The 25,954-nt window shown below is 37.1% G+C and overlaps 1 protein-coding gene across 1 annotated transcript; it reads right to left on the bottom strand.

Moving 5' to 3' along the window:
• Positions 1-483: 483 nt before the first annotated feature.
• On the bottom strand, positions 484-24,677 carry Smp_179490 (bestrophin-related; the record flags this gene model as incomplete). Its single annotated transcript, XM_018790447.1, has 11 exons — positions 484-982; positions 4,520-4,605; positions 7,842-7,868; positions 10,808-10,893; positions 11,883-12,130; positions 14,960-15,112; positions 16,331-16,408; positions 18,392-18,594; positions 20,446-20,950; positions 22,573-22,726; positions 24,517-24,677. Coding segments are annotated over 10 exons (1,692 nt in total), but the record flags the coding sequence as incomplete, so codon positions are not given.
• Between the last annotated feature and the right edge of the window lie 1,277 nt (positions 24,678-25,954).

Here is a 25,954-nt window from a genome sequence, read left to right on the forward strand (position 1 = left end):
GTGCCTATTGACTGTCCGAAATGATGATTTACTTTCAGCCAAAAAAATATAAATCCATGAGATTTATGTACTATATTGACACTGTTGGGAATCACATACCTATTTACTAGTCTTCTTTCTTCTCATTTTGAGACTTGAGAGGGTTCTAGCGTTCGAATGCTCAAGTATTACATGACATACTAAGAATCTAAGTTCGAGATAGGTGACATGGCTCAGAATTGATCACAATGGCTGAGGTGTATACACTCTTTATCTTCCTTTAAACTGTGAGATTAAAATTGCTTCATATCTGTCTTCCTTCCTGGACTATATCCTAATATACAACCTATCGTTTATATATTACCACCACTAAATTAACTACTTCAATGAATCCGGTGTTCATCATGTTGTGCTGACGAGGTATGGCAACTTGGACCGATGCATAAATGTGCCTGGTCCTACATTGTAGCTGGCTGACTGAGTTCGAGATATAACAGTTACGCAAAAACATATATATATATATCATAGTAATTAATAATGATAATCTCTGTAACAAAATCAATTTACTAGAGATCAGTTCATATTGATTATCATGAAATTATGGAATGTTTCCAATAATGTTCTCAATTCTTCTACAACCATTATGATGATCATCTTCGATAATTCTTGTCAATAATGAACATTATTATAAAAAGTAATGTAGTTCAATTCTTTGAACTGTAGTGATCATATGAAAGAAAATGATGATCCAATTAAGTTTGATATGTATGAATAAACATAGACAAAAAAAAATAATAATTGTACATAATTTTCAATAAGAAGCTTGTCCAAAATAAAATATTTAGTATATCTAAGCAGACTACTGAATAAAAATATAAGTAGCCTATCAAAAATAAAGCGAAATATTTTTAAATGTCTATTAGATTACACACAAATTAGATTTGTTCTGTATGAAATTTTTTAGATTTTGGTTTTTGTAACTTGAAATGTGAATTGGATTTAGCTGCAATAAATTGAAAGAATAAATTGGATGAATATAGAGAATATATAGTTTATAATGTATATCAGAAATATATAAAATCATTTATTAATAATTTCAATAGTTGAGATCATGAATCAATTGAAGCTAGACTACCATGGAAAACCTGGAAGCACTGAACGGTCGTTTCGTCCCATTGTGGGATTCCTCAGTGGTAGTGCGCATCCACGATCCCACCTCGCGAGATTCGAACTCAGGACCTACCGGTCTCGCGCCAGAGCACTTAACCGATAGACCACTGAGCTGGCTGGCATCCAACGGTGTTAATGACTAACTTCAACCAATCCACAAAGATTAGCAGCCGTTCATCAATTGTCTTCAATGAGTTGATATTCTTACAACAGACGTGGTTGAACTCTACTGGTCACTGCTTCCCACTAGAACTCCAGGAAACATCCCTTGAAATCTGTTACTAGTGAGCATAATTTCAATGTGTATAAAGTAAACTCAGTATAATATTATCAAATTATCAAATAAATGTCTATACTTTAAATAATTTTATTCTCTTAGAGAATATAGGATGTCATTGTTTCCTTTATAGAGTTGTCATTACTATCAATCACATTCCTTCTTACTGATGTGAAAGCTTTTTTGTTACAGTTATCCAGTAACAAAATACCTATTTGTTTACTTGAACTTCAACGTTACTATGTGTGTAGGAAAAATTAATGATACCACATGGTTACACCTCTATTCTGAGCCATGTTGGTAGATGCAGACTACTTGGTTAGGGTCCGCGTGACTATCGTAACTAATGGTTGGAGACTCTGTGTGACATGGCTCAGAATCGATCACAATGGCGTAGGTGTATACACTCTTTATCTTCCTTTAAACTGTGAGATTAAAATTGCTTCATATCTGTCTTTCTTTCTATACTATATCCTAATATACAACCTATCGTTTATATATTACCACCACTAAATTAACTACTTCAATGAATCCGGTGTTCATCATGTTGTGCTGACGAGGTATGGCAACTTGGACCGATGCATAAATGTGCCTGGTGCTGCGTTATGGCTGACTTACTGACTGACATAGTTACAGAAAGTAGTGTAAATTGATTGTACCTGTGTTCTTTGATGGAATTCATTACAATGTAAAATATGAAATTCTCTTTTTGAAATCTGTTTCGTCAATAAACATTCTACTCTTGATGTAAACACATGGAAATTGAATCTTTAATTATCAAATGTTAAAGTAACTACCTTCCTATCATCTGTAATGAAGTATTACTAAGCGATTCTAATCGACTGATCAATGAAATCATAACTGAATTCAACATTTTACTGTAAATTGAGACAAGCTGAACAAGTAGAAGTAAAAGAAGAAGAAGAAGAACGAACAACTGAAGCTTTAGTAAGAAGTTTCAACTTGTTAAAACAGTTAATGAATATTTGACTAGTGGAGTTCAACCAGGTCTGTTGTGAGATAGGAACTCACTGAAGACAATTGGTGAACGGTTGCTCAAACTTCGTGGATCGGTTGAAGTTAGACATGAACACCATTGGATGCCGGTTCAGTGGTCTATCGGTTAAGTGCTCTGGCGCGAGACTGGTAGGTCCTGAGTTCGAATCTCGCGAGGTGGGATCGTGGGTTTGCACTGCCACTGAGGAGTCCCACAATAGGATGAAACGGTCGTCCAGTACTTCCAGATTTTCCATGATGGTCTAGCTTCAATTGAATCATGATCTCTACTATGAAAAGATTGAAATCTCCACAAAAACTCCTTCAGATAAGCAATTGCCTATATCATTGAATAATACTCACATTCTGTTATTAAATAACTAAAAAAATACGAGATAATGAAACAATTAACCCAAACTTATTAGTTACTATGGTAACTAAATTAATATTACGATATAAGTTGTTAATGTGCATTGTTATAATGAATTATCAGTTTTGTTAAGAAACAAAAATCATATAAATTTTTGAGATAGTGAAGAAGATTAGTAGCTCAGGTGAATGATTTTAATGAAGTTTTATTCTCTGAGCTGAATGATTTGGTCGTGGAGCTTTAATTGTCCTTCTGAATGACATTATCAGCACAAACTTCGGATAGAAGTGATGAATTGTCGTGTGGAGTGGACTGAATAATCAGTTAAACCTGCGTCTTATATGAATTGATCTGGAAGTTTACTGGTTTGTGGATTATTTAAGGTTGTAAAATATCGTCGATTGATTGTAGTTAGACATTTACACCGCCGGTTGTTGGCTCAGTGGTCTAAATTCTAAGCATTCGTCAGCGAGATTGAATGTCTTGGGTTAGATTTCGAGCTCTGAGATCGTGAACGTACCGCTAATGAAAGCTCCACGACTAAACCATTCAGGTCAGAGAATAAAACTCCATCGAAATTACATAAATCTTTAAACACCCAAACAACTTATTATCCAGTTAATAACACTAAATTGAATAATATATGAAACTCAAAATAGAGTTACGAAAATCAGGTAGCAACTAATTATTGATTTTTTGAATTTAAATTAAATTAGTTGTTAGCTCAAATAATTCAAAAAAACAATGTACTTGTTAGTAAGAGTAATGATGTCACAATATAAAAAGCCATTAGAGGTGTATATAAACATTTGGAAGCATTGGATAGTCATTCTGTCATAATATGAGACTTCTTGTTAGTGTGCATCCACGATCCTGCACTGGATAGTCGAACTCAGGAACTTCGATCACATTCACGAATATTTTAGCTCTAAACCACTAAACCGGTATCGAATGGTATTAATGTATAACTTAGGTTCAGTGGTCTAGAAGTTAAGTGTTTGCAAGAATGACCAGGAGTCCTGGTTTCGAGTCTCATATAGAGAATCGTGGATTTGTACTGCTAAGGGGTCCAGTATTAGGACGAAATAGTCGTTCAATGCTTCAAGGTTTTCCTTGGTGGTCTAGCTTCAATTGACTCATGCTTTCAACTATGAAAATATATATTAGTTATTGGAATCTTCCCATTAACGTTTACAACTGAAATCGATCAGTCTTTTTCGATACATGTGCATCCTTTAAGAATTACCTCGACATTGTTAATAAGTTAGAAGGATGTTTAAGTAAAGATGGATGATGACTAGTGATGAAATCTAGGATGCTTGTTTCGTCTTATTTCGAACTTGTGATCTGTGTGAGTTTAGGTTGAGAGATACTTAGTTCAAACTCAGGAGTGAATATCAACTCAAGGAGACGATTACATCTAGATGATGAATCCAAAATAGTAGACACAAAATTCGAGTGCGAGTTCTGATGATGTCGTTCAGAAGGACGATGAAAGCTCTACGATCAAACAATCCAGTTCAGAAAACAAAACTCCATCAAAATCATCTACCTGAATTACAAATCTTCTCCACCATCTCAAGAATAGAGAAATCAAATAAACTAATCAGTTAAAGAAACAAACAAGTATTCAGTTAGTTAGTTAGTTAATAGTTGAATTTATCAGTTAAATAAAGCTAGAGCATCAATAGAAAGCAATAGGAAGCATTCAACAACTCGTTATTTACTCAAAATAATTAACTTCTAAGCCATGTCCATTTTTTTATACTGGGATGAAGATGACTTGGTTTCATTGGTGTCTCATAATATCTTTCTGTAAAATAATATTAGAGTAATCATTGATATAAATATACATTAATATGTAGTATCTACTATTTAAAGATATAAGTAGTATAAATTATATGAGTAAATTTAGTCCAAATCATCCTTAAACAATACAGTTTAATATCAGAAGGGGGATTTTGTGGAGATTGTAGTAATTTTGACAGTTGAATTCATTAATCGATTAAAGTTAGACCATCATTGAAAACCTAGAAGCAATGGACGACCGTTTTGTTCTAGTGTGGGACTCCTTAGTAATGAGTATCTACGATCCCGCATCGCGAGATTCGGACCCAGGATCTATCGGTCCCTCACGCGGACACTTAACCTGTAGACCACTGAGCTGGCCAGCATCCAAAGGTATTAATGTCTAACTTCAACCAATCCACGAAATTGTGGGACACATCCACCATTGTCTTCAGTGAGTTGATATCTCCCAACACACCTGGTTGAACTCCATTAGTTACTGCTTCTCACTAGAACTCCAGGAAATACCTCATGGAGCCAGTCACTAGTGAGCATATGATCATTATCAGAAGGGGGTTCTGTGGAGATTGCAGTAATTTTAGTAGTTGAATTCAATAACCGATTAAAGTTAGACCATCATAGAAAACCTAGAAGCACTGAATGAGCGTTTCATAACAGTATGGGACTCCTCAGCGGTGTGCATCCATGATCCTGTATCGTAAGGTTCGAACCCAGGACCTATCGGTCTCGTAAGCGAAAGATTAACCTGTCGACCACTGAGCTGGATGGCATCCAACGGTGTTAAATCTAACCTCAATCAATCCACAAAATTGCGCTACCGTCCATAATTGTCCTCGGTGAGTTACTATCTCATATTGATTCTAGGTTTTTCATGGCGGTTTAGCTTTAATTGGCCCATGAATTCAACTATAAAAAATATAGTTTGAGGCTATTCAGATGAAAAAGTTGACGGTACTATAATAAAGTATTTTGGATCCTTTTCAATCAACAAGATTTTCTGAGTATGGTAATAAATATGTTGGACGTGACAGACGTGAATATATACTTAATAACTTTATAATTTTATATTCAAAAAATCATAAATATCTGTGATTGGTCAGATGTCCTAGTAACTCTGTGTCAGCTAGTCAGCTACGACGTAGGACCAAGCATATATATGTATCAGTCCTAGTTGCTACACCTCATTAGCAAAAAGTGGCGAACACTGAATTCATGGAAGTGGTTACTCCAATGGTGGTAACATATAAAAGAAAGATTGTATATAAGGCTATAGTACAGGAAGGAATAAAGTTATGAAGCAATTTTAATCTTAAGGTTTAAGGGAAGATAAAGAGTGTATACACCTACGCCATTATGATCGATTCTGAGCCATGTCACACAGAGTCTCCAACCATTAGTTACGATAGTCACGCGGACCCCAATCAAGTAGTCTGCATCTACCAACATGGTTCAGACTAGAAGTTAGTGACTGCAAGCATTGATGCCACGTTTTGGTTTGACCGTCCCTAACTTTCTTCCAACCATCCCCAGTACTAGTCAGCATTGTGCGTCGTGGTAATCGGTATTCAGGTGTACGTAACACGTGGCAAAACCATCTCAGTCGATGAAGATTCATGACCTCATCAACTGATTTACCATCATTCCCTAATACCCTGCGTCTAACCTCACTATTACTTACCCGGTTATCCCAGCAGATGCGAGCAATATTTCTAAGGCATCTGTGGTCAAATACTAGTAACCTACGAGTATCTTCTACTCTTAATGGCCATGTTTCGCAGCCGTAAAGTAGAACAGAACGAACTGCTGCGCAGTATACTCGTCCCTTAATTGATAGACGGATATCTCGTCTTCGCCATAGGTGACGTAAGTTGGCAAAAGCCAAACGAGCTTTTTGAATCCGTACTGAGATTTCGTCAGACACCAACCCATTAGGGCTGATCAGACTTCCAAGATAAGTGAAGTTGTCGACGCGTTCGACTACTTCACTCCCTATCCTTAGTTCGGGTGTTGATGCAGGCCAGTCCTGGAGTAACAATTTACATTTGGATGGAGAGAAACGCATCCCAAACATCCTGGCATTATTACTGAGTTCCAACAGAAGACTCTGCATTTTGTCAGCGTCTTCACCAAACAGGACTATGTCATCTGCGTATTCTAAGTCGATAAGTGAACCTCCTGGTAGGAGATCAATGCCGAAAATTCAGTCGACAAGAACGTTATTTCCAGCAGTATGTCTATGATCAAGTTAAACAAAAATGGAGATGGTGGACGGCCTTGTCGGACACCATTTGAGGTTGTAAAATCAGATGACAGTTCACCATAAGCTCTCACTAGACTGGTAGTGTTTGAGTAAAGAACCTTCAAAAGGTTTATGTACTTCTGAGGTACACCTTTAAATGACAGACACTACCACAGAACCTCTAGACCTACAGAGTCAAATTCTCTTTTTAAGTTGAGAAAAACTATCATTGTCTATCGCTGATAAGCATGTCTGTGTTCTAAAACCTGACGAATAGTGAATGTATGGTCGATAAAGCCATGACCGGATCTGAAACCAGCCTGATTTCCTCGTGATTGGAGTTCACGAGTCTTTCTTAGGCGTCCAATAATTATTGAGGCTAATATTTTAGATGCTATATTAGTCAAACTAATCCCTCTATGGTTATCACAGGATGATTTTGACCCCTTCCTGTAATTTTGTATTCTGAATGTCTCCATTTGTGTTCTTGTTCACTACAATATCACCTTCTTATTATATTTTCATTTTATAAACCTTTTTACTAGAATTTAGTGTGTCCTGTTGTATTTTTCCCTGTGTTTAGGGATATAAATGATCAGTCACTAGTTGGCATATATGCATCTTGTTCGGAATTCCTCGAGATTGCCTTCAGTCACAACTATTTTAAACAGTAATGCATGTTGGCTAGTAGTGGAATCGAGGACTCACGTTTCGTCCTATTTGAGACTCGTCAGCTGGATGTACCTCCATCTCAGAGTTGATGTTCACTTTGGGACTCGAACCTAGTACCGTTCGCTTTAAACTCTATCATGTTATCCACTTAGCTACTATTATTATCTTTACCATTATTGTTATTGTGTTTTTAACATCATCAGTATCTACTTCAAACAGAATGAAGTAACATCGAAATCCTCCACTTTGATGTGTGGACGAGGAAAATATTGATTAGTTATTCGCTTAGTTAGACTAGTAGATAGACTGACATGTATTAGATGATCATTCAAATATTATCTTATTAGTGTCTTTATTGTCAATTTTTGATATGGAATTATACTGATGTTCTAGTCAGCCTAGTCACATGTTCTTGATCTGAGTTGTATTGAAGTTCTATAGAATAGACACTGAGAGGGTATCTATTGTAGATATTTGTGTAAGAGAAATTAACGCTTCACTTATGTAGACGAATAAAACCGACCATAATAAAACACTTTTAGTCTTTCTTAGAAATAATCAGATTGTTTGGAATGTATTCCATTGAAAACAGTGCTTTTTTCAACAGAAGAGGGTTTCGTGGAGATTTCAGTATTTTTATATAGTTGAAATCATGGGTCAATTTAATCTAGACCGCCATAGAAAACCTGGAAACATTGGACGGCCGTTTCGTCCTGGTATGGGACTCCTCAGTCGCGGTACGCATCCATGATCCCGCCTCATGAGATTCGAACCCAGGACCGACTAGTCTCGCGCCAGAGCACTTAAATATATATATCAATGAAATGAGTCTCTGATCAACTTATATTATACACTGAATAAATAGATTAAGAAGATGAATATATATATACATGTATAAATATCGGTTGATACTCACCATAATCTACGTTTGTAACCATAATTGCTAAATGGATTTAAGAGAGATTGTGAAGTTTTTAAAAAAAAAAATAGACAAGTGGTGACCAATATAAAGACTAATTGTAATAAAATAATCATTCTTTTCAAATGAAATCAAGTACCGGTCTAAGTTGGACAAACTCTGGAAGTACTGAGAGATCGTTTCACCGTGGCATAGAACTCTTCAACGGTATGTATATATTGACCTCATAACTGAGGATTGAACTTATGCTCTTTAGTCACACTTGTCAATGCTTAACCTTTAGATTATTGAGATGGAGATTAATATCTGTGAAAGTCCAGCTTCAATCCACGAAAATATGTTTGTTGAAGCATTTCAGAGTTTATGTCTATGATGTTTTTTTCATATTGGATGTCATTAGTTTTTTATTGAAAGACAAATGGTAAGTTTAAAGTTGTCTTGTAGTAAAACCTAGAAGCCTCCAAATACCCTGGTACGGCCGAGAGTGAGGAGAGTACGCTCTCCCTCTCCAAATACTCTCATATGGCCACGCGTATATAGCATCTGTCAGGGAAGTCCTACTCACTGCCTTCTTGTGGTGGGGGTGTTGTCAACGAAATTGAGAGAACAAAAGGCGAATGTTCGGCGCTTTAACCGGGTTGGTAGACACAGAAAGTTCACCTAGGGGAGTTGGAAAACCCTGATTCTACTAGGTAAGTTGTCTTGTTTCGATAATACTAATGACTAGTGAAGCTTACCTGTGCCAATTGTTCTGTGTATTACACTTTATTTCTTTTGTAGATGATAACAAGTTTTATTAAGAAGATAACCAAGATCTGGAACCTTACCACTCTACACTAACAAACAACATCCGTATGTAGTAAACGACAGTTACTAACAGAGGATGACAGCACATAGAAGTATTCACTTATAAACTGTTAGGAACAGATTTCAACATGACTATGACAGCTCTGCAGCTAGATAAATCATAACATGCAAGACCGGAAGTTATACGTCAATTTCCCTTGTGCAGTTCAGTGGATGAGCACGAAGATGAAACGGTGGTGTAGTACTTCTATGTTTTCAATGATGATCGAGATAAAATCAGTGCTTAATTTGATGTATGGAATTCCCTCGACCTTTACAAATCTTCCTACGGTAAATCTTTTAAACTTGTTTTGCCAAAGTGATCTTTAAAATCAATATATATGAAATTCAATCATTACCACAAAGGTATTCAATATCGACTAATTTCGAAAGGTAATTCAAAGAGTTCTAGAGGGGAACTGTCGTCAACGGGGCTTAGCCTTATTATATATTAGATAAACGGCAATCAGTAATAATCAGGGACTATTGCGAATTTACTAGACTTAGAAATGTTAACTAATGGTTGACATCTCAGTGATCTAAAGGTTAGGCTATCACCATAAAGCCTGAATATCTTGGGTTCTAATCCTGGTGATGATGTGAACACATGATGCTAATGAGTCTCATGAAAAAAAACAGTTGCCCAATGCTTCCAAGTCTTGAGTAGTTTGCTAAGTAAAATCAATTCGTGATGTAAAATATGAACCCACAGTCTGTTTAATCTATTGACAACTTTAATTTAATCGACGATGCTCTTTGTTTGTACTTAAAACATAATCAACATAAAATCCAAACTGATCTATTTTACGAGGATGCTTATATTCAGTAGGAACAGGTATTTTCAGACTGTGGGACTCCTCAGCAGTGCGCATCCACGATCCCGACTAGCGGGATTCGAACCCAGGACCTACCAGTCTCGCGCCAGAGCACTTAACCGATAGACCACTAAGCACATGACAAATTGTTAACTCTGTAGTGTGTAAAATGGAGGTCGCGATGAATAATCCGAAGCCTTTTCTCAGTGGAATAACTGGGAAGCAGGTCATTGTTAAACTAAAGTGGGGAACGGAGTACAAAGGATACCTTGTATCTGTAGACAGATACATGAACTTGCAACTCCACAGCACGGATGAGTATATTGACAATTGTTATACTGGGAGTTTGGGAGAGGTTTTGATCAGGTGCAATAATGTTTTGTATATCAGAGAGTGCGATGATACCGTTCGCTTCAAACTCCGTCATATTATCCACTTAGCTACTAAATCCAAATAGTCACTAGCTTATGAAATATGGTTCATTTTTGTGGTGGTTGTTTGAATCTTCTAACTGATATCATATTGATACTGTATTCCTTAATATTTCATCTTATATAATAAAGAGATCATGATTTTATAAATATACAGTTTAAGTAGGTGCTAATTTAAAAAAAAATTATCAAGTTTTTATGTTTTAAAATATTTACTACTTAAATAAATTATAAGTAGTATAAAAGGAATAAAGAAAAAAGTGGCAGAAATTTTGTTAACTTACGAGGTGGTGGTGGTTTCTTTTTCTCACAGCAACATAAATTTCTTGCACGTTCACAAAATGATGGATGCATTTCCAAATTAGAAACACTAAAATGAAATTTTGGTTGCATAGGTGAGTTTTCGTGGAGATTTAGTATTTTCATAGTTGAAAGCGTGAGTCAATTGAAGCTAGACCACCAGGGAAAACCTGGAAGCACTGGACGGCCGTTTCATCCTATTTTGGGACTCCTCAACAGTGCTCATCAATGACCTCGCCTCGCGAAGTGAGTTGTTGTTGTTTTTCTCATCATTAGCAAAATACACATTTTTGAAGAGAAAAAAGACATTGGACAGCCGTTTCATCCTAATATGGGACTCCTCAGCCGTACACATCCATGATCCTGCTCACGGGATTACAACACTGAAGTTCTATTGAGAAGCTGTGACTAGTGGTGTTCAATCAGGCCTGTTGAATAATAGTCCACATTATTTTTTTGTATTCGAAGATTTTCATGTAATCATGGTTAAGTAGCCATCATCATATATGTTTATCAACAGTGGTGAAGCGTTTGTGCTCAAGACCGAAGGTCATGGGTTGGAGTTCCTACGGTGAGAGATCGTGGATGAGCACTGTTCAGGAGTTCCCTACTAGGATGAAATGGCCATTCAATGCTTACAGGTTTTCAATGGTGGTCTAATTTTGATTCATTCATGATCTCAGTGGGAAACTCATCGATCACTATTTTTTTTAACAAATAACCTCTGATTATGAATATAACTCTATAAAAATTGTCGCTCTGATTGTTAGAAGGTGCATCGTCCTCATGACTTCCGAAGGAACTCGGTTTACATCATGAGACGTCATAATTATTCCTTCAACTCCCAGGGCAGAGTTTAAATGGTCTGAATAATTTTTTCTGGTTAGCGTTTTTTTAGCGAGTTAGTTTTCTACGGGATGGGGTCACTAGCCCCCATGCCCAACCCTCCTCCTTTACCTGGGCTTGGGACCACCAGTAGCCCCCGGGAGGAGCTACAGGCGGAGAAGGTATTTCAATTGTAAACTAATTTCAAAAAAAAATTATGAAATGTCAACTCACTCATTTAATAATCCTTTATTTCTAACTTCAGCAATTTCTTGATCTACTTGATCTAAAAATTTTAATAAATCATCTGATTCATTATCATCTGATTTTTTCTTTCCCATTGGTGATGAAAGATTTTCTGGAAAAGCATCAGGATCCATAAATACAGATCGATAACTAACATCTAAATTATAATCTAATATTTTTGATGTTTGAAAATCTTCATCATCATCACCGAAAGGATTCATCACACATAAAGCTACCTGAATGGGTAAGAAAAAAGAAAAAAAAATCAATCAAAAGATATTTGATGATAAAAGTAATCAATGTCATGCGTGCCAAGTCCTTGTTAGTGTTGATCGAATACTGAGTGACACAGGATTGAATCTGTCAGGGAGCAACAGTTCCCTCAAGATTACAGGTACACCTTGCTGACGAGTGCCAAGTAGCATGAAACCAGGGTTCAGGGTTTCCCTTTTGACCACATCCAATCACCATCTTATGTGTATTGAGTGTTTCATTGGAGATCCTTGAAAAGCAACACTTATGATCATTAAGAAGGACTTTATATTCAATGGAGCTTCATATAAACTTCTTCAGTCGATGGCTGATTTAAAAGTGAGTCATCTAACTGTATACAGATTCGTTAGAAAAATAAACAATTCAGACTTGGAATTCATTTGGTATTGTTTGTTTAAATCTTCCCATTGAGTTTTAGGACTGCTAGCCACCACCCATCTTTGCTTATAATGCTTGTGAATTGAGGCTATATCGAGGCAATATGCACAGTATGCACATATGCCAATAAGAGACTGATCAATTACAGTCCGAAAAATTAATGGGAAGATTCAAACAAACAATACTAAGTGAATTCGAACTTTACCCCATAGCACAAGCATATGACTATCAGGAGTCATTACCTAAGTGGATAACGTGATGGCGTTTGAAGCAAACGGTACTGGGTTCGAGTCCATCGCATAGTGAACATCAACTCTGAGACTCAGGTGCATCCGGCTGAGGAGTCCCAAATAGGACGAAACTAGAGTCTTGGATAATTGAAAAAGCTACTACAAATTGTAAATAGTTAGTCTTATATTTCAATTAAGCATTTGTTTTAATCACTGTCCATATTCATAATTCTCTGCTTATGTTTACATATAAAGTCACTAGTGTCCTGTGTATATTGTTTGTTTGAATCTTCTCATTAATGTTTATGACTGAAATCGATCAGTTTCTCTGGGCACATGTGCATCCTGTAATGGCACCCAAATGCCCTGGTACGGCCGAGAGTAGGGAGAGTCAGTTCTCCATCTCGAAATGCTCTCACATGGCTATGCGTATATAGCCTCTGTCAAGAAAGTCCTACTCACTGCCTTCTCGTGGCAGGGGTGTTGTTTACGAAATTGAGAGGACAAAAAGCGAATGTCCGGCACTTTAACTGGGTTGGTGGATATGGAGAACCCACTTAGCGGAGTTGGAAAACCCTGATTCCAAACCAATGGTGTACATGGGCTCCAGTATTCTGAAAGAACAAATGGCGTATGAATCAATCGTTGGTGACCGGCCACCATGGGACTGCATCTCCTCACGATGCTCCACTACCTTGTGTATCAGACCTTTAATTCAAAGGTTCCGGGTGTGGTCCCCTAAGGAAACCACCCGCTTCAGTTTGGGCAGGACCGAAGCTTACTAGTTAGCCTACACTTCATTGATTATAATAAAAGATTCATAAATAAAATTGAACTAAAATATGATACCACTTTTTTCATAAAGTCATCAGTCAATTGAATATGATCAGGTCTTAAAAGTGGAAGTGGTATATGGTTGTCTTTCAACCGTTCGTTTTATTCCAATAGTTGAATTCAGAAGTCGATCTAAGCTAGATCACCATTGAACACCTGAAAGCAATTGGTGGTCAGTTCGTTCTGTTATGAGACTCCTGAGCAGTGCTCATCCACGATTTCTCACCAAAGGAACTCGAACCCAGAACATTCGGTCTCGCGCTCGAACGTTTAACCTTTAGACTACTGAGCTGGAAACCAACGGTATTAATGTCTAAATTCAATCAAGCCACGATATTGCGCGAGCACTCTTCGTTGTTTCCAGTGACTAACTGACTCACAACAGATACAAACCAAACTTCACTGGTCACGATTTCTCACTTGAAGCTAGTTACTAGTGAACAAATGATTATTATCAGAATGGGGGTTTATGGAGATTGTAGCAATTATAATAGTTGAATTCATAACTTGATCTAAGCTAGATCACCTTTGGAAATCTGGGAGCACTGAACGGCTGTTTCGTCCTACCAGTGGACTCCTCTTTAATGAATTCAACTAGGAAAATACTACAATCTCCACAAACCCCATTTTATTCTAATCATAATGATAAATAGTTCATATGTAAGTATTGGAGTGATCCAGAAAACTTCTGTCAAAAGACAAAAGAGGCTCAGGATACATTAAGAAGCATTTTTATTCAATCAGCTTTTGACTAGACGTTTTGCTAGAAACATCACAAAAGTGAAAAGTCACATGTAGAGTTTCTGATTGACTGCTTATTACACTGCTACTATGTTAAGTAGCTTTCCAGAATTTTCAGGAAAAACCCAAAGACTTCTAAAATACTATCAAAACCCCTATATTTTCCATACATGAATAAACCTTTGGAGTAAAGTACTTCTCACATATTTCGCACCTTTTCTCTCGTATTCCAGTTATAAGTTATATAATATACTCCTATGGGCCAGGGTAATCTTGCACTGCTTTTCAGAAGAACCAGACACCATCCAGACCTTCACGCGACAACCCAAACAGTACAGCTCAATCCCGCCCTATAGGAGAACCAGACACTATAAAAGCTTCAAAGCTACAATCTGAACAGCTCAGCCCAATCCTGTGGCGTAACCACTCAGGTACCAAACACCCTGGTGGACCAGGTTGCTATGTAGATTTAGTTTGAAGGGGGGGGTTACAAGACTAGCTTAGTAACCGAATATAACGTTCAATCAACAACACTTATCAGTAAATTGACTGTTATCAAATTAAATGTTACATATAAATTACAAAAAAAAATAAATCAATCATTGTTACCTTTAACCAACCCATAAGAAATAAGAAAGAGAATATACTAAAAATCGGTACATATAAATCTACATTATGTTGACCATTTTGATTACGATGTTGAACAAATTGGCAAGCAAATATTTGACACATAAAATAACTATAAACTGCTATAATTACAACCTATAAAGAAAAGAAGAAGAAGAATCAATCTATGAAAAGAAACTGATTGAAGAGATACAATATAAAATGATCAGTTATATGACATACAATCTGTGTCGGGTCGAGATAGGTATCTACCGCAGTACCATCGAAGATAGTTGCTCAATTTCGTAGATTGGATGAAGTTAGACCTTAATTACTACTGGATGCCGGTCAGTTCAATAGTCTAGAGGTCAAGCGTTTGTGTGCGAGACCGAAGACCCTGGGTTCGAATCCCGCAAGCATGAGTCACACAGGATGAAACGACTGTCCGGTAGCTACAGGTTTTCAATGGTGGTCTATCATCAATCAGTTTGTTATCTCAATCAAAAACATACAGGACTCAGTAACTGAGTGGATAATGCGATGGCGTTTGAATCGAACAGTACTGGGTTCGAGTCCCAACGTGAACATCAACAAGTCTGAGATGCAGATACATCCAGCTGATGAGTCCCAAATAGGACGAAACGTGTGTCCTGGATACCACTGCTAGCCACTATCCATTTTTGCTTATAATACTTAGAGAATTGTTCCAAAATATATTAGTGTTTGTCAATTGGAAGTAGAATAATAGTCTGTTGATTCGTTAAGCTTCCCATTGCATAAACCATTAGTTATGTGAATAATGTGATACTATTTGAAACGAACGGTACTGCGTTGAAGACGCGGAATGAATATAAACTCTGAGGCGCAGGTACATCCAGCTGACCAGTTCTGAACAGGATAAAAAGTGCTTTCATCAACCATCTCTGCTCACTAAAGTCCTATACAAACGTAGACTAATAATGATATACAGTTGCCTATATACTTTATAATACTCTATTCTATTCTATTGTATAATGCGTTAGTTTGATAACTGATAGTTCCCCGAGAGTGGACTTAATTATGCTTTATGTCTTATAGTTAGCAACATGGGTTGATCTTAGTTAAAAACTATTGAAAACGCTGGATCACTGGTCAGTTGTATCTTCGTAGTATGGGACAACCTCCATTAATGTACATCCGCGACCCCGTTGGAACTGGAACCCATGACTTTCAAGCTTCGTGGCTGGAGCTTGACCTTTAGATCTCTGAGCTTGTATCACATAGTTTACACACCTCAATAGGATACTAATGAGTCATTGAATTAGAATCCAGTAATCTTTATCTTCAAATTCCTCTCAAATTAACTGTATACCTTGAAACAGAGTTCAAACTTACTTGAGTATACACTAATGGAATCATAATACTACTGTAAACTTGTAAATTCTGCATACTTTGTCTTACTCTACCAATATTCTATAAAATAAAAAAGAAAATATTGATTAATTGTGCAAACGAATACTACTGATTGTTAACTACTTGTATAGCTATCAAGAGGTAAGAGATCATGCTGGATCACCTTGCTGATGAGTGTTAAGTAGCATGAAACCCGGGTCCAGGGTTTCCTGTTGACCACCTACAACCACCATCTTATCTCAATGTAGTGCACACAGTGTCGAGTCACCTAGACTAGTGGCCACATTGCAACTTGATCGATAGCATTCGATCAGCACTAAGAAGGACTTGACACGCATGACATTGATCAACACCCAGTGATCAATCAATTGGGACCAATATGATATGTATATTTCCTATTGTATAATTAGTAAGTAACTAAACTATTCATATTCGTATCGCCCTTATTACCAGCTTTATTTTGACCCATAGACTATTACTGTACGATTTACCATTCCTGAGTTATACCCAGTCTATTAATTACTGTTCCTCCTATTCACAGACGCATTTAGCTGAGTCTTGTACAAATGTTGTCCTCCTTTTTATGGTACGATGTGGTCTGTTTGGTTGGTATATAAACCCAGTATGTTTGAAATATAATGGCTCAAACCGCAAAGGCTGTTATTGGTGTTCTGGACTTAACTGGCTAGGCTAGGCAGATGGTAAGACTGACAAGTACTCCAGACTGCTCGTACGGTTTTCTTGTGTCACTGGTTCGATGGATAAATCACTACTCTCCAATTGGCGGTATCGTCACGTCATATATTAAACAGAGCACTCAAGACACACGTTATAACAGAAACTGAAATTGATTTGTTTTTTTCTTACAATAAACTATCAGTTGGTAAATCGAAAAAAAAAGAAATCGTGCACTAGAGGCAAAAGGTATTGGAAAATACATATCGTTTACATCTTTACTGTTCTTTTTTTACTGTGGTGTGTGCTATTGATATCGACAGATATAAGTAGTATGTATCATCAACTGACAATGAGATGCCTGAAGGCAGAAGATCAAGAAGATCAAAGAAGAGGACGAGAACAGAGATGATTGGTGTGGAAACGAAGGAGCATTGAAGTTTGAGATGATTGATTGGCATTTCTCAAATGAAGTATTTACTGTATGGATCTAAGATTTTACTAAGATGTTCTATAGTTTCGTATTCAAATACATTCGATTATCACCAATTGTGTTCTCGTTCACTACAATAGGACTCGTTATGTCTGTTTACAACTAATATGAATCTTTTTATACAGATCTGTTAACACTTAGTGGTTAACAGTTTGTTCCAATTGTTAGTTTTGTTTCGATAAAAAATTTTTCTCTTTTATTTTAATATGACATGTTTAGTGTTAGTTACCAAGCTAACCTAGATTTATAAGCAAAGATGGATAGTGGCTAGAAGTGGAATCCAAGACGCTCGTTTCTTCACATTAGAAACTCGTCAGCTGGATGTACATGCATCTCAGAGTTGATGTTCACTCTGGGACTCGAACCCATTATTATTCGCTTCAAACGCCATCACGTTATCCACTTAGCTACTGAGTCCTGGATTCCATGGTTAGTCACTATCCATCTTTGCTTATAAAGCTTGTGATTTCAGGCAATATCGAGGCAGTCCGCAAAGGATGTACATATACCAACAATAGACTGATCAATTGCAACTTTTTCACGTTCTATAATGAAAAATAAACAGGTGGCCTGCTTGAATAACTGAGCTACCTGTTCCTGCTATCTAGGTATTTCAACAAGTACGTCTCCGAAAAGTGTACAACCTTTCGTCGTACAAGTTACAAAGGTCTAATCAGAGATATCGTGGTTGCTGGTAGGCAATATACACCGAAAAGAATGTACATTATTTAGATGTTGATTGACTGGACTGCTAACTTCTAACTGGTGATCACTCAAAATCTATCGTCAGGATCGATCAAGAAGATCTTTAGGTTGATATTTAACAATTAACTTTAAAGATTTTTAAATAGAATAGAATAGAATAATAAACATACTTCAACAGTATAAAATGCTACTTTAGGATCATCAATATAACCACTTTGTAATGCTTTTAATGTTATTCTTTGTGCCCATTGTATAGGTATCCAATATTCTGGTGTATAATTAGTTTTTGTACGTCGAAACCAATCAGCTGCTATACGTTCAAATGATGAAATTTCTTTTTCAGTAATTAATACACCAAATGAACTTTTCACTTCTATTGAAACAATGAAAAAGAGATCAGAAGGGGATTTTAGTAATTTTAATAGTTGAGATCATGAATCAATTGAAGCTAGACCATCATGGAAAACCTGGAAGTACTGAACAACTGTTTCATTCTAGTATAAGACTCCTCAGCAGTGCGCATCCACGGTCTCACCTTGTGAAATTCGAACCAAGGACCGATCAGTGTCTCTGAAGAGTCCCACGATAGGACGAAACGACCGTCCAGTGTGTTCAGGTTTTTCATAGTGGTCTAACTTCAATTGACTCATGAGACTAAAGTCTTGTGATATATTCATGTTGATCAGATCTATACACTGGTATAAATGATTTGGTATCTTGTGTACTTTTGTTGTTGCTGTTAAGTTGTTAAACATGATCGGCAAGGAACTTTGGACATAGATTTTTTGTGTTATTTAACACTTTCTAGCAAGGCCTACTCATAATATATGAAAAGAAACTAATCCATTCTAGTTGACTGGAATTTTATCATCTACCGGAAAACATATCAATTCTCTCAGGATTACGAGTGGGCTTGAGCGGAGACTTTTTTACTTACTTACGCCTGTTACCCCTCATGAAGGAGCATAGACCGCCCACCAGCATTCTCCATCCAACTCTGTCCTGAGCCTTCCTTTCCAGTTCTTTCCAGTTAACATTCATCCTTTTCATATCTGCTTCTATTTCCCGGTGTAATGTGTTCTTTGGCTTTCCTCTTTTCCGTTTCCCTTCCGGATTCCAAGTTAGGGATTGACTCGTGATACACATTGGTGATTTCTTCAATGTATGTCCGATCCACTTCCAACGTCTTTCCCTAGTTTACTCTTCAGTTGGAAGCTGGTTTTTCCTCTCCCATAAAACGATGTTGCTGATAGTATCCGTCCAGTGAATGTTGAGTATTTTGCGAAGACAACTGTTTATAAATACTTGTACCTTCTTGACGATGGATGTAGTAGTTCTGCACGTTTCAGCTCTGTACAGTAGAACGTTAGTATTGAAGATTCTCACTTTGAAGTTAATTGACAGTTGTTTTGAGTTCCATATATTCTTCAATTGTAGAAATGCTGCCCTTGCTTTACCAATCCTCGCCTTTACATCTGCATCCGATCCTTCTTGTTTATCAACGATGCTTCCCAGGTACGTGAATGTTTCCAGATCTTCCAGAGTTTCGCGGAGACTGACTGTAGAAGTCGTAAGGAGTGTTTGGTTCCCTATAGCCTTGAGAACAAGGCATACTTATAACTAACTATAAATTGACATTAAAATTTCTGAATATTAGATAACTAATGTAAGGTAATAATAGATTGTTTAAAAACCGGATAAGGAAACTACAGTAATGAATAGGAATAAGGAAGAAGCATTAAGTGGTCGCGCGCAAGACTGATAAGTGTTGGGTTTGAAAATCTCGCGAGACGGGATCGTAGATGCTCCCTGCCACTGAGGAGTCCCACAATAGGATGAAGCGACCGTCAAAAAGTGCTTCCAGGTTTTCCATGATGGTCTGCCTTCAAGTGTTTCATGATCTCTATAGCCTTGAAAACAAGATATACTTATGAATGTTAGATAACTAATGTAAGGTAACAATAGATCGTTTACAAAAATAGGATAAGAAAACTACAGTAATGAATAGGAATAGGAAAGAAGCGTTAATTGGTCGCGCGAGAGACTGATAAGTCTTGGGTTCGAATCTCGCGAGACGGGATCGTAGATGCGCACTCCCACTGAGGAGTCTCACAATAGGACGAAACGGTCGTCCAGTTCTTCCATGATGGTCTACCTTCCATTGATTCATGATTTCAACTTTAAATAAGAATATAAATTAAATTAATAATAGTTTATCACTTACTTTGATCTTGATTTAAAGCTCTTAACATCTCCCGTAATTCAACAACATCAGCTGCTTCAAATGCATCTGGTAATGCACCAAATTCTTCATCTGTAGCTAATGGTGCTAATGGTGTATGAACATCGGATGAATTCGGTGTTTGTGGTTGTATAAATATATTATTTAATGGACTATCTAATTTACTTTGTATTGGATATTGTGATTGAGATAATTGTTGTTGTAATATTGATTTAGATGGTGATGTACGAACAACTTCACTTGCATCAATTGACCATGGTTGACATGTATTTCTACTTATTAAATGTTTATGATTAGTTGATTTACGTTTAGGTAATACAGGACCTAATGCACTTGGTAAACTACCAATATTATCATTTTTAATAAAACGACATGCAATTTGATCAGAGATACGTTTCATCATTAATACCCATGCTAAATTCATATAACGCATGATAGTTAAACGAATTTTTCTTGAACCTTCTTCACTTTTTGCATTGATAGATGACTATAATGAAAGAAAAGGTATGAAAAAAAAGAACTGTTATGTTATATAGTGGGACTCTTCAGCGATACTGATAGATTCTAGGTTCGAACATCTTGAGAGGTGGGATCCTGGATACGCACTGCTGAGGTTAGCCATACTAAGATAAAACATCTGTCCAGTGCTTACAGGTTTTCCATGGTGGTGTAGATTCAATCTTCTGAATGATGTTGAGGACTGCAATTGATCAGTTCCTTCTTGGTATATATGTATCCTATGAGGATGATCTTGATATTGTCATTTGGTTAAAAGCATTATAAAGTGAGATGGATAGTGTCTAGCAGTGGAATCCGTGGGCACATCTAGCTGATACATCTCAAATAGGATGAAACGCGCATTCAGGATTTCACTGTTAGCCACCATCCATCTCTGTTTACGATATAGTTTCTCGTTAGGAAAGAGGATGTAGTTTGAGCTTATTCAAGTTGGAACAAACAGTACTATTGTATTACTATATTTTTAACATATCCTACTGAACTATCCTAATCAGTAGTATAGTTTATCATTCCTATAATTTAGGGGATGAAAGTTTAGGTTGTTATAGGGGAGTGATGGAGCAATCCAATAGTATTCACTGCAGGCAATAGATGAAATGTTACTTAAGATCGTGGATTGATTAAAATGAGCAATTAACACCGTTGGATATCGGCCCAGTAGTTTAGACATTAGATGTTTACGCATTAGACAGAAAGTCCTCAGTTCGATTCATGTGTACGCACTGCTGAATAGTCCCATACTAGGGTTAGACAATCGTAAAGTGCTTCCAGGTTTTCGATGACAGTCTAGCTTAGATCGATTAATGGTTTCAACTGTGAAGAAACATTTTAATCGTTATTTTTCATGCAGTTTCTTGAAAATCGGTGATAATTTAATCCTATATAGCTGAGATCATGAGTCAATTGAAGCTAGACCATCATGGTAAACCTGGAAGCACTGTTTGACGGCCGTTTCGTCTCGCGGGGCGGGATCGTGGATACGCAATGCTGAGGAGTCCCACCACTTGATGTTGATGAAGTTTTATTCTCTGAGCTGGATGGTTTGGTCATGGAGCTTTCATCATTCTTCTGAACAACATCATCAGCACAAATGTCAGGTAGAAGTCTAAGATGAAAGCTCCACGACTAAACCATCCAGCTCAGAGAATAAAACTTCACCCAAATCATCCATATGGTTACGGTTGGTTATTATGGGTTGAAAAATTATTGAATATTCAAACGACCTTGAACAAAGTATCGAACGATCATACTTATTTTGCAACAAACTCATTACAATCTGCCATTGTCAACTGTCAATATATGAAAAGTCTGTATAAACAGAGTATCATTTTACACTAATCTGAATTCGGGTACCAGATCGGATTTTGGAATAAAGCGAGTAGTGTTCCAGTTGTCTTGTCATCTCTCTCGCGCTTGCGTGTCAGCCAATCAGGTGATAGAATAGTTTTTGTCTCTCTACCCCCACTTCGAACTCACGCATACTAGCCTCAAGGTTGAACCAGTGTCAGCCTATCGCGTCAAGGTCTCGGCACGAAAGTGGGTTGACAAATCAAGGACGTAACAAAAATCATTGATATAGAAATAACTTACAGCGATTTGTAGTGCAATTTGATTCATCCATGGTATATATAAATACATTTGATACCAACGTGATATTATCCCGGATACAAAAAATCCCAATAAAAATGATATAGGTATATCACCTTTAGTTCTAACACAGAATTCAACAATTTCTTCAAAGATTCTATAGAAAGATTGACATTAGATAAGAAAGATGATTAAGTGTTTGATAAACATGCTAGTTAATAGTAAAACTACAAGTTATGGATGACCTTTGAGCAACGTTAATATGACCTTGAAGATGTCCATCAACTTACGAGGATTAAATGAGGGTTATAGGTTAGTGTGGATTGGCAAAGCAAGGGCAACATTTCTACAATTGAAGAATATATGGAACTCAAAACAACACTCAACTGAATTCAAAGTGAGAATCTTCAATAGGAATGTCAAGACAGTTCTACTATACGGAGCTGAAACATGGAGAACTACTACATCCATCGTCTAGAAGGTACGAGTATTTATAAATAGTTGTCTATGTAAAATATTCAACATTCACTGGCTGGATACTATCAACAACAGCGTTTTATGGGAAAGGACAAATCAGCTTCGAGCTGAATCGGAAATTAAGAAAAGATGTTGGAAGTGGTGGGTGGGACATAGATTAAGGAAATCACCAAACTGCATCACGAGGCAATCCCTAACTTGGAATCCGGAAGAGAAGCGGAAAAGAGGAAGGCCAAAGAACACATTACGCCAGGAAATAGGAGCAGATATGAAAAGGATTGCCCAGGACAGAGTTGGATGAAGAATACTGGTGTGAAGCCTATGCTCCTCCACGAGGGATAACAAGCGTAAGTAAGTAAGTAATAGGTTAGTGTGAGTAATTAATATTAGAATTTATAGCTGAATATTATGGTTAATATAAGTGAAGAAGACTAAAGATTGATTCAATAGAGATAGATGTTTACAAAATCATTCTGTTATGAAAAATTGTAATATGTTCCAAATACGGTCAACTAAATGGATAAACGAGAGCTGTTTTTTTTAAATGAGTGTAAAATATGTAATAATGTGGTGTGGGTTACTGATATCCACATAAGTAGTATATGGTGATGGTCGAGCATTGGATGTATTTCAGTAGAAGATCGATAAGGAGTGAACGGGAACAGCACGAAATTGACACGAAAATGTCACTATTTAAAACATTTACCTTAATTACAAAATCTCTTCCATGATTTCATAATCTAATGTACACTCATCGATTGATTAACATCTTTCCTAAGAAATCACATACTTTTCATATTTTAGCAATGCTACTTTCTTTCTCCTTTCTTTCTTTGAGGCCTCCAAATGCCCTGGTACGGCCGAGAGTGGGAAGAGTCTGCTCTCCATCTCGAAATGCTCTCACACGCGTATATAGCCTCTGACAGGGAAGTCCTACTCACTGCTTTCTCGTGGCACTACTGTTGTTTACGAAATTGAGAGGACGAAAAGTGAATATCCGACTCTTTAACAGGGGTTGGTGGACACGGAGAGTCCACCTCGGATAGTTGGCTAACCCTCATACAAACCAGTGGTGCACATGGGCTCCAGGATCCTGGTTGAACAAATGGCGTATGAACCAATTGTTGGTCACCGGCTACCATGTGACTGCATCTCCCCACGATGCTCCACTGTCTTGTGGATCAGATCTTTAGGTCAAAGGCTCGGGGTGTGGCCCCCTAAGAAAACCACCTGCTTCAGTTTGGGCATCTGGGCAGTATCGTAGCCCTCACACAAATAAAATGAGATTTGTGTGGTGCATATATATCTGGTTCCCCTTTTTTGATGATAGGGTTGGATGAAGAATACTAGTGTGCAGCCTATGCTCCTCCACGAAGGTGTAACAGGCGTAAGTCAGTACTTTCTTTGATGATTTTCATCATAATTATTAATTTATAAAAGAAAGGAAAAGAAAAAAGAAATGGTACTTACATTTTTTGCTTATCATTCATTGCAAACCGATATGATAAATTTAAAACATAATAAGCTGAGATGTAGATCAATAAGTCGACCCATACTAATTTGTATAAACTTCCTTTCCATCTGAAATTGATTAATAATAAAGAAGGTATTGTATAGTATATAAAATGTAACTAAATTGTTGGCTTAGACTTAAGAGTCACTGAGACGATGGGGTTCAGCTCTTTATTCATAGACAGTATTCCGACTAACTGGATGATTGTCGACAGTGTCGTACGACCTAGTCCATAATGCTAACCAGGTAGGATTTTATTTAGGTCTACAGTCCTATCAGTTTGAATATGTGTTACTATGAACCTAGTGTTATACTACTGAAAGACACTCATCTAACTATCTTGATGGTACTATTCCATGGTTGTAACATTGATTTAGTGGGTTAGAATCTTTGTAATTATTTCAACTCTGATGTAACTCTCTTCAGTTATATCAACTGTCTATATCTAAAACCTTAACTCCACCTGTAGCTCCTCCGGAGGCTACTGCCGGTCCAAAGCCCGGGTAAAGGAGAAGGGTTGGGTATGGGGTTAGCGACCCCATATTGTAGAAAACCAACACGCAAACAAAAACGCTAACCATATCTAAAACTTTGGATCTAACTTCATAACAAAGGACTTAGTGCTCTTTAGTCTGTTTGAACTACTTCAAAAGCACCTGTGGTCATATATTAACTGGCATAAGAGTAGGTAGAAACAAAATCGAGGGTCGGGAAAACTAAGTCCATGAAGGCACTGACAATTGGACGGAGCCATGTTGGTAGGTGCAGACTACACAGTTAGGCTCAGTGTGATTATCATAAACAGCGGTAGGAGATTTTAGGTGTTATAGCCTATAACTGTTCGCAATTTGGCAGGTATATTCACACTTTTTCTTCATCTAAATCCCTCATAAATTTATAATCTCATGTTACTCACTCTACTACTCTGGGATTCACCCCGACAATTTCATTTCACTGTGTCCTAATAGGGTATGATAACTTAAACCAATGTACACATGTGCTAAGCTCTACATTGTGTTTGAATGACTAACTGGCAAGTTAAGAGTGTTATCAATCTATGTAGATCATATTTGTTACGTTCATCCCCTGATTAAGGTAGAATATGATACACAACTAACGGGACTCAAACACATAGAAACCCACACTCAAAAAAATCAGAAGATAGAACGAAACAGGAGAAGTAATTGTTGGGTAAGAATCACAAATGTACGGAAAATCATGGGTGTTTATGGATATGAGCCTTAGTTATAACATCATTATAATTCAATCAATCCAGAAGGAACTCCGCCTGTAGCTCTTCTAGAGTTACTGCCGGTCCCAAGCCCGGGTAAAGGAGGAGGGTTGGGCATGGGGTTAGCGACCCCATCCCGTAGAAAAGCTAACTCGCTAAAAAAA

The sequence above is a fragment of the Schistosoma mansoni genome, assembly GCF_000237925.1.
Source record: "Schistosoma mansoni, WGS project CABG00000000 data, supercontig 0097, strain Puerto Rico, whole genome shotgun sequence".
NCBI classification, from domain to species: Eukaryota; Metazoa; Platyhelminthes; class Trematoda; order Strigeidida; family Schistosomatidae; genus Schistosoma; species Schistosoma mansoni.